The sequence below is a fragment of the Narcine bancroftii genome, chromosome 11 (assembly GCF_036971445.1).
Source record: "Narcine bancroftii isolate sNarBan1 chromosome 11, sNarBan1.hap1, whole genome shotgun sequence".
NCBI lineage: Eukaryota > Metazoa > Chordata > Chondrichthyes > Torpediniformes > Narcinidae > Narcine > Narcine bancroftii.
Window position 1 is genome coordinate 11464306 of NC_091479.1, and position 13163 is coordinate 11477468.

Consider the following 13163-nt stretch of genomic DNA (forward strand, 5'->3'; position numbering starts at 1 on the left):
GTACTTTTAATGTCTTTCAAGAATGCTCTCGTGACTAATCGAAATGTGTATAATTGTTGTGGTTGAAATCCAATGCACACTTAAGCAGCCAGGAGACTCGTTGTCAACTTGTCACCCAATTCCAGTTGACAACTACCACGAGTGATGGAATCGGAGGAATTTCATCTCCCGAAAGGGAGCAGGCGTAGTGGAGGAAGGAATTTGTGTTCGTTAAAGAGGAGGTTAGATTATCGATACCTCCGGTTCAATTCGGGAAATGGGAAGAAAGACTGGAACAATTAATCACATGTTGGGATTTCAGAGGTAAATGTAGCACTCTGCCTTGTGAAATCAGATGAGTCCTGCTGTAGGGTTGACACCTGAAACCCTGACCATTACTTTCCCTCCGCAGCTTTTGCCTGACCTGCAGTGTTCCTCCAGGTTTTTTTTAAATTTAAACTTGTACATACAGCACAGTAACAGGCCCTTCCGTCTCATGCTGTCCAATTGCACCCAACTGACCTACAACCCCCGAATGGAGGGAGGAAACCAAGCAGACGCGGGAGAATGTACAAACTCCCTACAGACAGTGCTGGAAAGCAGCTCCAGATTACAGCATCTGCAATCTCTTGAGTCTGCCTAAAAAGTGTGCAGTCACCAGGTTGGCCCTTATCTGCAGTTTGAGGCTAAACCAATTTGTTTTTAGCTGCATTGAGGCCTTAGGCCCTGTTTGAAGCTTCTGGCACCTTCACTCACCTGATCACCAAAACTGTCTGTTCCTACACGATCGCTCACTTCTCCCCCTGCTCTGCCATGCACATTGCTAACACACACCAACCACCTCGGAGCTTCGGTCACCTCCCGCCTCGACTGTCATCTGCAATTTCCTGACCTGCTGACCATTTTGTCTGCTTTAAAAACCTGTAACGAAGTTCCGTACATAACGCATGTAAAAGTCGACTCCCACACTACCCCCCCCCCCCTCTATGTTTGGTTCTAAAATGTGTTTTCCACATGTAAAAGTCGACACCCCTCTTTTGACTCCTGCCTCCCATCCTCCCGACACCCCCTGCCCCACCCCACAGACTCTCACCTAAGCTCCAGCCATCCACCCATCCGAGCTCCCTGCGCCCCACTGGTGGTCTCTCACCTAGACTCTGGCTGCCTGCCCACTGGAGCTCCCAACACTTTGGGTGATGCAGGCACTTACCTCAGTTGGAAGTAATATGTGTGTAATGGTGGAGCCCCTAAATTTTAACCCCAAAACACTGGTCCACAAAATCCGGCCATTAAACACATATATATGGTTTGCTACCCATGTCCCAACCCACACCAAACACAGTTCCTTTCACTTAAAGAATGAGTTGCTTGAGAACCCAGCATATCTGGCTGCATCCATGGGTTGAAATGGTCAGTCAACCTTTTGGATTAGTTCTCTGTGCTCAGGATTCCAGCATCACCAGTTATTCTGTTTAACTCCTTTAACTCACTTACAGCTTGTTTCTTTTAGAACATAGAACACTACACTACAGGCCCTTCAGCCCTTGATGCAAGGCATTCTGGGCACCCACAACTCTCTGTTTTAAACAAAAACTTAACCCCTGATGTCTTCCCTAAACTTTCCTCCCTTCACTTTGTCCTCTGGTGTTTGCTATTCCTGCTCTGGGAAAGCGGCACTGGCTGTCTACTTTATCTATGTAGATCTCTATTAAGTCTCTCCTCTCAACCTTCTTTCTTCCAGAGAGAAAAGCCTCATAAGACATTCTCCAATCCAGGCAACATCCTGGTGAATCTCCTCTGCATCTGCACCCTCTCCATAGCTTCCACATCCTTCCAATAATTAGGTGGCCAGAAATGGACACAATATTCTAAATGCGGCCTCACCAGAGACTGCTGTGGATGTTAAAATTCTCACATTGGTTTTCAAATTCATCCACGGACTCCCTCCGTCTCGTCTCTTAACCTTCTGTCCCACAACCCAGCAAATTTTCTGCCCTATTGCTCAACCCAGTTGTAATCACACCTGCTTTGGCAACAGTTCCTTCAGCTGCCAAGGACTGAAGTTGTGGAATTTCCTCTCTAATTCTCTTTATCCGCCTTTAAACAACTCCTTAACTCTTTGACTAAACTTTTGGCCATCTGCCCTAATTTTTTACATGGCTTGTTGGCAAGTTCAGTTCGACACACTCTCATGAAGCATCCAGGGATGTTTTGACTAAGAAAGTGGAAGTTGTCACTGTCAAGTAGCAATACATTAGGATTGCCAACCAGCCAGAAATATCTTGGAAGTAAAACACGAAAATCTGTAGACACCATGGTTGAAGTAAAAACAGGAGAAACTCAGCAAGTCAAATAGTGTCCTTTATATAGCAAAGGTAAAAATACATAACCGACGTTTTGGGCTTGAACCCTTCATCAAGATGTGGAAAAGTGTCGGAAGGCTTCTGAACAAAAGCAGGAGGTAATAGGTGGAGAAGGGAGGGAGGGGACAGCAGTGATCAAGGATAGGAAGGATGGCTGGATGAATAAAGAGGGAAGGGGAAGCGAGCTGGAAGGGTGAAGGGAAGGAGGGGGAGAGGTGAGCAGTTTAGCAGAGATTCTTTTCCTACGGTTGAGGCAGAATTACCCCTTACTGGTAAGGCAAAAAAAAATTCACAACATAAGCAATGAAAGAAATGTGCAAACAGTCTGCAATACCGAGAGGGAAAAAAATCAATCAAGTCCTTAAATGAAGCTCTGATTGAGTTTGATGTTGAGGAGTCTGGTGGTGGAGGGGGAGCAGCTGTTCCTGAACCTGGCGGTGCGAGTCTTGTGGCCCCTATACCTCTTTGCTGATGGCAACAGCAAGAACAGAGCATGTGCTAGATGGTGTGATCCTTGATGATTGCTGCTTCTCTCCAACGCCAGAGTTCCCTGTAGATGTTCTCCATGGTGGAGAGGGTTTTACCTGTTATGTTGTGTCCACCGCCTTTTCCAGCTTTATGCTCAGGGGAATTAATGCCCCCAAACCTGACCACGATGCAGCCAGTCAGGACACTTTCCATCACTCCTCTGTAGAAATATGCCAGGGTTTCTGGTATCATAGCAAACCTCCGCAAACACCTGATAAGTAGAAGCGCTGATGTGCTTTCTTCATGATGCCATTAACGTGTTGGGTTCAGGAAAGATTTACTCACCCTCTCCACCTCTGGTCGCCCAATGATCACAGGATCATATTCCTCAGGTTTTCCCTTTCTGGAGTCAACAATCCACTCCTCATCAGTTTTTAAAAAATTCTTAATGGGCACATTTGATCATTCCTTTGGTCAAGTAAAGTTTCTGGAATACCATGGATGAATTTACTTGGGATTATAAATTTGGATGTTTAAAATTACCAGATTTAAAAAATATTATTTTGTTGCACAAATTCATTTTGTTGCTGCTTTGTTTAATGAGGTGATTCCTTCCTGGGCTATAATTGGCTTTTCACATGGAAGGAGAGGAGATGGCAGAAGAATTTATTTATAAATGGAATTTTAAAATAATTAAAAGGAAAACAAATGAGCCATTATTGAAAGATGTAATTTATATTTGGGATAAAATTAAACAATTTGCGTGATTAATAGAGGGATTATCCTCAAAGATGCCTCTATCTCAAAACAGTTTAATACCCATGAATCTTGGTTCCCTGGTACCAACATGGTATCAGGGTGCATTGAAGATGGTTATGATCAACAGAGAGGCAATTTATGTCTTTTGAGGGACTTAAAAGAAAATATAATTTATCCAACAACACATTCTTCTACTATCTCCAATTGCATTCTTTTTTGAGGGAAAAGTGGGGACCCCTTAATGATCCGATCAATGTGCTCAGACATGGAAATTCTAATTTGGAAGGGGAATGAAACCAAATTTATCTCTAATATCTATGCTCTGATCCAAGATCAAAGCCCAAAATCTGGACTACATAGATCGAGGGAGAGACATGAATCTGATTTGGACAGTGTAATTGATCCACAAGGCTGGTCAGATCTAAGTATGACTTCCTTAATTAATTCTAGGTATAGACTGATTCATTATAATTTTCTTCACTAATTATATCGCCCATCTCAAAAGATACATAAAAATAAACCAGAATTTTCTGATAGGTGTTTTTTTTTGGTGTGGTATAGATGTACCTTTTTACATTCCAACCATGGATAACAAGGGAAATTAGAGACAGCATTAGGTCCAAAGGGAGAGCATATCAAGTGGCCAAAAAAAAATACCAAATCCGAAGACTGGGGACAGTTCAAGATGCAGCAAAGGAGGACAAAGGGATTAATCAAGAGGACAAAAATAAATTACGAAAGTAAGCTTGCGGCAAATATAAAAACCGACTGCAAAAGCTTTTATAAATATGTCAAGAGGAAAAGATTGGTGAAATCCAGAGTAGGTCCTTTGCAGTCGGAATCAGGGGAATATATAATGGGGAATAAGGAAATGGCAGACCAATTAAATTCTTAATTTAGTTCTGTTTTCACAAGAAAGGATACAAATAACCTCCCAAGGATGTTGGGAAACATAGAGACTAATGCAAGGGAGGAACTGAAAGAAATCGGTATCTCTAAGGACATGGTCTTGGGGAAATTGAAGGGATTGAAGGCTGATAAATCCTAGGGTACTTAAAGAAGTGGACATTCAGATAGCAGATGCTTTAAAAATTATTTTCCAGAACTCGATAGGCTCAGGATCAGTACCCATGGATTGGAGGGTAGCTAATGTTACCCCATTATTTAAAAAGGGGGGTAGAGAAAAAGTGGGGAATTATAGGCCGGTGTGCCTTGCATCAGTAGTGGGCAAAATGATGGAATCCATTATTAAGGATTTAATAGCGGAGCATATGACTAGCAGAGAAGGGATTGGACAGAGTCAACATGGATTTACAAAAGGTAAATCATGCTTGACAAATCTATTGGAATTCTTTGAGATGGTGACAGGTAAAATAGATGGGGGAGAGCCAGTGGATGTGGTGAACCTGGATTTCCAAAAGGCCTTCGATAAGGTTCCACATAAATGACTGGCATGCAAAATCAAGGCTCGTGGGATTGGGGGAAAGGTATTGATGTGGATTGAGAACTGGCTGGCAGATAGAAGACAGAGAGTTGGGATAAACGGCTCATTTTCTGAGTGGCAGGCGGTAACCAGTGGGGTGCCACAGGGATCTGTACTGGGACCCCATCTGTTCACAATTTACATTAATGATCTGGATGAGGGGATTGGATGTAATATCTCCAAATTTGCAGATGACACTAAGCTAGGAGGGGTTGTGTGCACGGAAGAGGGGGTCAGGAAGCTCCAGTGTGATTTGGATAAATTGGGGGACTGGGCAGATACATGGCAAATGCACTACAATGTGGATAAATGTGAGGTTATCCACTTTGGTAATACAAACCGGAGGGCAGATTACTATTTGAATGGCAATAGATTGGGAGATGGGGAAGTGCAGAGAGACCTAGGGGTTCTTGTGCACCAGTCACTAAAGGCGAACATGCAGGTACAGCAGGCGGTTAAAAAGGCAAATGGTATGTTGGCCTTCATATCAAGAGGATTTGAGTATAGGAATAAGGATACCTTACTGCAGCTGTACAGGGCCTTGGTGAGACCCCACCTGGAGTATTGTGTGCAGTTTTGGTCACCTTATCTAAGGAAGGATGTTCTTGGAATGGAGGGAGTGCAGAGGCGATTCACCAGGCTGATACCTGGAATGGCAGGAATAACTTACGAGGAAAGATTGCGTAAATTGGGATTGTACTTGTGGAGTTTAGAAGATTGAGAGGAGATCTCATAGAGACATATAAAATTCTGGCAGGACTGGACAGAATGGATGCGGAAGGGACGTTTACGATGGTGGGGGAGTCCAGAACCTGGGGCCATGGTTCGAGGATAATAGGCAAACCATTTAGAACTGAGATGAGAAGGAACTTATTTACCCAGAGGGTGGTGAATCTGTGGAACTCATTGCCACAGAGGGCAGTAGAGGCAGGTTCATTAAATATATTTAAGAGGGAATTAGATATATTTCTTCAGTATAAGGGAATTAGAGGTTACGAAGAGAAGGCGGGGACGGGGTACTGAACTTTAAGATCAGCTATGATCTCATTGAATGGCGGAGCAGGCTCAAAGGGCCGAATGACCTACTCCTGCTCCTATCTTCTATGTTTATATGTTATGCACGAAATTACGACCCTTTTGGATAAAATTAAGGGAAGTATTGACAAAAATTGTGGGGGCGAACTTCCCTCGAGATAAATGGTTCTCAACCTTTTTCTTTCTGCTTACATACCACTTTAAGTAATCCCTATGTCGTCAGAGCTCTGTGATTAGTAAAGGATTGCTTAAGGTGGTACGTGAGTAGAAAGAAAAAGGTTGAGAACCACCGCTCTAGACCCAGAATTGTTTCTTCTGGGGAATTTGGCAGTTATAAAAGTTAACTTCTCCAAAAGTAAATCTAAATGTATTAAAATTGTGTTGACAATAGCCAGGAAATGTATAGCGGTAACATGGAAATCAAATTCCCTACTTCACATTGATCGTTGGAACATGGACGTGTAAAGTTATATTCCCCTTGAGAAGATTATTTATATTCTTAGGAATAGATATAGTATGTTCATCGAAATTTGGCAACCTTATTTAGATTACTTAAATGCCCAGATAGTATAATTTATTTTGATATTGTCAATTAGTATACTCTTTATTAGAAATTTAATGCTTTTAAAATGATGTGACTCTAAGATGTTGAACCTTGCTCCCATTGCTTTTTCTTTTCTATCTTTTCTTTTTATCTTCCTCAATTTCCTGCTGTCCCCTTTACTTTTGAATTGGTGGGGGGGGGGGGGGGGCAGGCGGCACTGGGAGAAGAGGGACTCTCCTTTTTATTTTTTTTGTACCTTATGAATGTTTTTCTATGATTTTTATATTCAATGTATTTTTATTATTATATTAATTGAGACCTATATTCTGCATTTTCTTAAAACTTAAAGAAAATATACTGTGTACAGCTTTTGGCGCCGTATTTAAGAAAAGACGTGCTGACATAGGAGAGGGTTCAGAGAAAATTTATTAGAATGATTCCAGGAATGAAAGGGTTAGTATAGGAAGAACGATTGTCAGCTCTTGATCTGTACTCAGAGTACAGCAGGATGAGGGTGGGTTGGGGTGGGGGGAACCTCAGAAGCATTTCAAATGCTGAAAGGCCTGGACAGAATAGATGTGACAAGGATGTTTCCCATGGTAGGGGAGTCTAAGACAAGATGGCATATTTCTGGATAAAATGGTGTCAATTTAAAATAGAGATGCGGAAACGTTTCTTTACTCAGAGGGTCATGAGTCTGTGGAGCGCTGCCAGAGGCAGCTGTGGATTCAAGGTCGTTGGGGGTATTTAAGGCAGAGATTGACAGGTATTTGATTAGTCAGGGCATCAAGGGTTTAGGGGAGTGGAGCTGAGGGGGAGGATGGATCAGCTCATGAATAGAATGGAGGAGCAGACTCGATGGGCCAATGGGCCTTCTTCTGCTCCTATACCTTGTGATCTTGTGACATGTTCATGATTCTAATTCTGATTCTAAACAGGCCCCTGTAAGTTACCCTAGATTGTAGGGAGGGGGAAGAATGGGAACACGAGAAGACAAAGTTAAAGGATCGTATATTTCAGCGTATGTCGACCTTCAGATAAGACGGGTCCCCATTTTCAGCCTCATGTTCATGGTTTGATCATATATTGGGTATATAAGGATGACTCAAAAATTGTGTTGACTGAGCTGTTGGGTGTGGACAGAAGGTGGGTGTTAACAAGGAGCCTCCGTATGAAGAAATGAGGAAAGTATGAAGCAAGTCTTAAGTTAAAAGTCATAGAAAGTGGCCAAGGAATCTACCAATTGTGCTGCTGGCAAGGACATTTGAGAAAAGTGAGAAGATGGTGAGAGATTGGAGAAAGAATGAAGATGTTTTAAGAAAAACACCAAAGAAACAATGTTTGATGAGAAGAGGACTCCTTCGTTGGTCAGAGTTGGAAAATCACGTTGCAGAACAGAGGCGAGATCGCTACAGAGTCACGAGAAATAAAATCAGAGCATATGCACAGAAGTGGGCCGAGATACACCCAGGACACAGTGCAGTCGGCTGGTGCAGGCATTTCATGAACAGGAAAAATCTGGTATTACGACAAGAAGCAAAAATTCCTCAGAAACTACCGAAAGATCTTGATCGTAAAGTTATCAGTTTATTATACGTCTGGGGCAGAAACGCCAGTTTGCATTGGCAAATATTGGGACCGTGGACAAAACCCCCATGAGTTTTGGCACGATAGGCAATAGAACCGTGGGTGGAAAGCTGTGCAAACCCCAGGTACAGGCCACAAAAGGACCAGGTTTACCGTCATGCTTGGCCAATGGGACAAAGTTAAGACCCATGGTAATCTTCAAGCACAAGCTTAAACCTAAAATAAAATTCCAAGCAGGCATTTTCGTACATTTTCATGTAAAAGGGTGAAAGTAATGTAAAACTATGGAGAGACAATGTGTGGAACAAGCGGCCAGGCGGTTTATGCAAGGAATGGCGTTTGTTGGACTGGGATAGCCACTTAACTAAAAATAAATTAGCACTAAATAATACTGTGATTGCTGTTGTCCCAGGTGGTTTGACTTCGACATTGCAACTTCTTGAACGAGCCATTTAAAGCTCATGTGCGTGAGGAATGGAATACATGGATGTCGAATGTAGAAAACTCCTTTGCAAAATGCAGGCATTGCGTGCTGTATCACTTCCTCAAGGCATGGGATAAAGTGAAAGTAGAGACTGTAATAAAATCTTTCAAAATGTGCAGTATCTCTAGTGCAATGGGATGGAACTGAGGACGAATTACTGTGGGATACTGACCACGAAGCAGACTCCTCAGATGCAGGCTGGGACCCGTATGATGTCAGTGTAAACAATGAGACTCCAGGTGTGCTTGCTAAGGTTTGGCCTCAGAAGATGTTAGTGATTTTAAACTAAAAAAATTACTTCTAATATACTGGGAGCTTGAAAATTTGTGGTAGGTTGTGTTCTTTTTTTGGTGTTTCGGGTCATCTCATACACCGAATCTAATGTCTCATTTTTATATCTGGCGTTTAAGACAACCCCTGATTTTTTTGTGCTTTTGGAGGATTTCAAGAGTCGCTATACGCCGAAATATATGGGCATGAATATAAATGTGCGACCAATGGATAGCGTGAACCTATGACTCTATGAAGCAACTTGAAAAGGAGTTGTGGAGACTGCCCAAGACCTTGGTCAACCTTTTCATCCAAATGTTTAAATGATCCACATTTTTTTTTTAGTTTGATGTCATGAGGCAACTCTACAAAGCACTGGAAGACCACACTTAAGAGTATTATGTTCCATTCTGGTCACCTCATTATGGGAAGGATGTGGAAGCTACGGAGAGGGTGCAGAGGAGATTGACCAGAGCATTGCCTGGATTGGAAAATAAGTCTTTATGAGGCAAGGTTTGCAGAGCTGGGACTTTTCTCTTAGAAGGATAAGAGGAGACTTAATAGACATCTACAAGATTCTGACAGGCATCGGTAAGATGGTCGGCCAGAGCTTTTTCCCAGGGCAGGAATAGCAAATACCAAAGTGAAGGGGAGACATCAGGGGTAAGAGTTGTGAGTCTCACTGGAATCCTGTGGGATGGTGGTGGAAGCTGAAATATTAGAGGCATTGAAGAGACTTAGACAGGCACATGGATGAAAGAAAAATAGGAGGAGTTTTGTATATTTTTTGGTAGGATGTAATGTTCTATGTAAAGCTTGAAATAAAGCATGGTCTGTTGATTGATCTACACAAGGACTGAAGTGAATTCCTTAACGTGATGGGCTGTGAGCATGTGCAGTGTTATTTAACAATGTGTAGCATCTCATGACAAGAACAAAAGATGAGTAGGTGAAACATAATAAGACTTGAATGTAACATGACAAGATGTAACACCATAGAACATGATAGGGCAGTGCTGCATTCACAGTTTGCATTCTCTCTTCAGTAGATTATAATGGAAATACTTTCAAAGTATATTGTATAAATAATGTTTGCGGCCACAACCATCGAAGAAAATCTAACCAAATCATTTAACTGTAAACACGGAAAGCAGGAAACGTTCCAGTCAGGCGTGATCATTGGAGAGAGAAACCGAGTTGATGCTTCGCTGACTGAGCCCCTTCATCAATCTGTTTCAGATTTTCAGTATCTGCCGTTTTGTTGTTTCAGTGGCTGTGAATGCTCTGAGATTGATAAAATCTGAGGGCAGGTGTGGATAGATTTGGAGTTGGCTTCATCAGGAATTTGAGAGCATTGGGGTGATCAGGGTGGAGTAGGAACACCGGCAGCAAAGTGTTAGATTCAGTGGCCTCTGTACGATTCTTAGACTGGCCTTGGTGAAAACATGATCAGAGGCTGAGCTCAGTGAACTTTCCTTGTCCTGATTTCTCTCTTCCCAGGCCCACCAGGAAACCCAGGCGCTCGAGGCCTCATGGGGCAGGTGGGTGCGCCAGGAGTCCCTGGCCCACCGGGGCCCAGGGGTGACATGGGGCCCATGGGCCCCACCCCAGATCTGCCCTCCATCAAGAGAGGAAGGCGAGGTCCGGTGGTAAGTGAGCTGCAGTTGCCTGGCAACAAAGGTTCTCATCTCAACCTTCGTCATAAAACCTTTATTTTTAAAATATTTTTATTGATTTTAATAAAGAACTTCTACAAACAAAATGGGTACAGTTCAGAAAAGAGATTATGGGCAGTTACATAAACTAAAAAAGATATTCTGTAAATCACTAACATTCATAAATTGTAAATCATATGCATAATTCATATTCTAAATAATAGAAAATAACATTAATAATATAAAAAGAAGAAAGAAGAAAATAGTAGAGGAAAAACTCAAACCCCTTACTGAACCGCGTGGCCAGATGTATATGACTGGTATTAAAAGAAAAATGAAGGTTAAAAAAAATTAATATAAGGAATGTGGAAAAGATACAAGTCAAACAATTTAATTACCGGTACATTGGGGTAAAATTATAAAGTAAGACCGTGAGTCATAAATGACCCCCCATAACATCTGGAATCTTGTATCTGATTTATTAATTGAAAAACGAATCTTTTCCACGTTCAAGCACGACATGGTGTCCTGCAACCACTGATCATGAGTAGGCAGGGCAGCATCCTTCTGTTTAAGTAAAATCACGCGCCTCGCCAGAAGAGAGGCAAAAGAGATAGCATGACTCTGATCCGGAGGCAAAGAAGAATCATTCCCTCCTGTAAAACCAAGACCTGAATTTCCATTGCAAATTTCATAATGATTCGAAAGCATTCGCTGAGCTCAAAGATTATTTAAGAGTACAGTCTCATTGTTAATCCAGCATACTCAGAATGACAGGTTAATGTGGTCCAGTGGTTTTCAAACATTTTATTTCCACTTACATCCTACCTGAAATTATAGGTGCTCTGTGATTTGTAAGGGATGGCTTCAGGTGGGATGTGGGTGGGAAGGGAAGGTTGAGAACCACTGCTCTGGACCCATTTGTTACAGAAATATTTTGCTTGAGAAAAATTGTCATTGGCCCATTTTCTTTGGAGCTCTGAAATCGTGCACATGACGAGTCAATGAGGTACGATTCAAACAGTGGTTTTCATACTTCTTCTTTCCACTCACATCCCACCTTAAGCAATCCCTTACTAATCTCTGGCTGCCACACATGCCTGCACCGCCTTGCAAGTCCGCCACAACACCAAGGTATTCCAGATGATTCAACCTGGATCTGGGAACAGTGTGGATTAAACTCCACTGTAAACAATGCAGAGGTTGTCTCACATAAAATCAAACACGAGACCTCCCTCGGCATCACAGCGATTACGCAGAGTTTTGTGCTCTGGTCCTGGGAGTGAGAATCAAGTCCATCATGTTTTAAGGCAAAAGTGACTGTTTCTAGGAGTGAATATCAATGCCTCATAATTTTTAAACTGATACTTCAAGCCAGGTATAATCTGCCTTTAATAAGCCTCGCCTACCCAGTATAAATATGACAAGGGTGGATTGGGGGGTCAATTCAGACCCATCTTTTATCCACCAAGTGAGGTAGTATCAGAGGTGAAGCAGGGCGAGTGTAAAAGGGCGAGTCGTGTTGCCAGCCCAGGTAGAATCCGGGGACCCTATTCCCACATCCCCAACGCACAGGGGCCCCTATACCCACATCCCCAACACACAGGGTCCCCTATTCCCACAACCCCAACACATCAGGGTACCTATTCCCATACTCCCAACACATCATGGCCCCTATTCCCACACCCCAAACACATCGGGGTCCCTATTCCCACACCCCCAACACAGCGGGGTCCCTATACCCACATCCCCCCAACACATCGTGGTCCCTATTCCCACACCCCCAACACATCGGGGTCCCTATTCCCACACCCCCAACACATCGGGGTCCCTATTCCCACACCCCCAACACATCGGGGTCCCTATTCCCACACCCCCAACACATCGGGGTCCCTATTCCCACACCCCCAACACATCGGTGTCCCTATTCCCACACCCCCAACACATCGGGGTCCCTATTCCCACACCCCCAACACATCGGGGTCCCTATTCCCACACCCCCAACACATCGGGGTCCCTATTCCCACACCCTCAACACACTGTGGGACACCAATGCTACTGTCCTACACATCCTGCCTCTTTTGCTCCGGGAAGCAGGATTGCTGTGTAAAAGGACTAATTGAGCTGGCATTTCTTTTGATCTGTGTGAACAAGGAAGCTGGCCTCCAGAGTATACGGCAAAAATGTGGGTTTTTAATGTTGAAAGAATAATAGAAACACCACAATACTGTATTCTGCATCCTACTCCCAGACTCACAAGACTGTCCATAAATTGAGTTACCATAAATTGGAGGAACAACACTTGACTTTCCATCTGGGCACTCTCCAACTGGATGGTATTAACCTTGACTTCTCCGGTTCCTGCCAGCCTATTCTCCATTCCCCTTCCCTCTCTGTTCGCCGAGCCATCCCTCCTCCTTCCCCTATTTGCTGGCGTGCTCCCCCACCTTCATCCATCTATTACCTCCTGCCTTTTGGACCGTGCTCCTCCTCCCCACCCCCTCACCATCTTGTTCGGGTGCCTGCCCACATTTGC

General features: G+C 43.3%; 1 protein-coding gene across 2 annotated transcripts in view; it reads left to right on the forward strand.

The window, feature by feature from the left end:
- The window catches only part of LOC138745519 (collagen and calcium-binding EGF domain-containing protein 1-like), a 113019-nt gene that overhangs the window by 84514 nt on the left and 15342 nt on the right, over window positions 1-13163 (forward strand). For both annotated transcript variants that reach the window (XM_069902614.1, XM_069902615.1), the window contains exon 7: window positions 10473-10621. In XM_069902614.1, the coding sequence (XP_069758715.1) occupies window positions 10473-10621 (149 nt within the window). The remainder of the gene's footprint in view (window positions 1-10472; window positions 10622-13163) is intronic.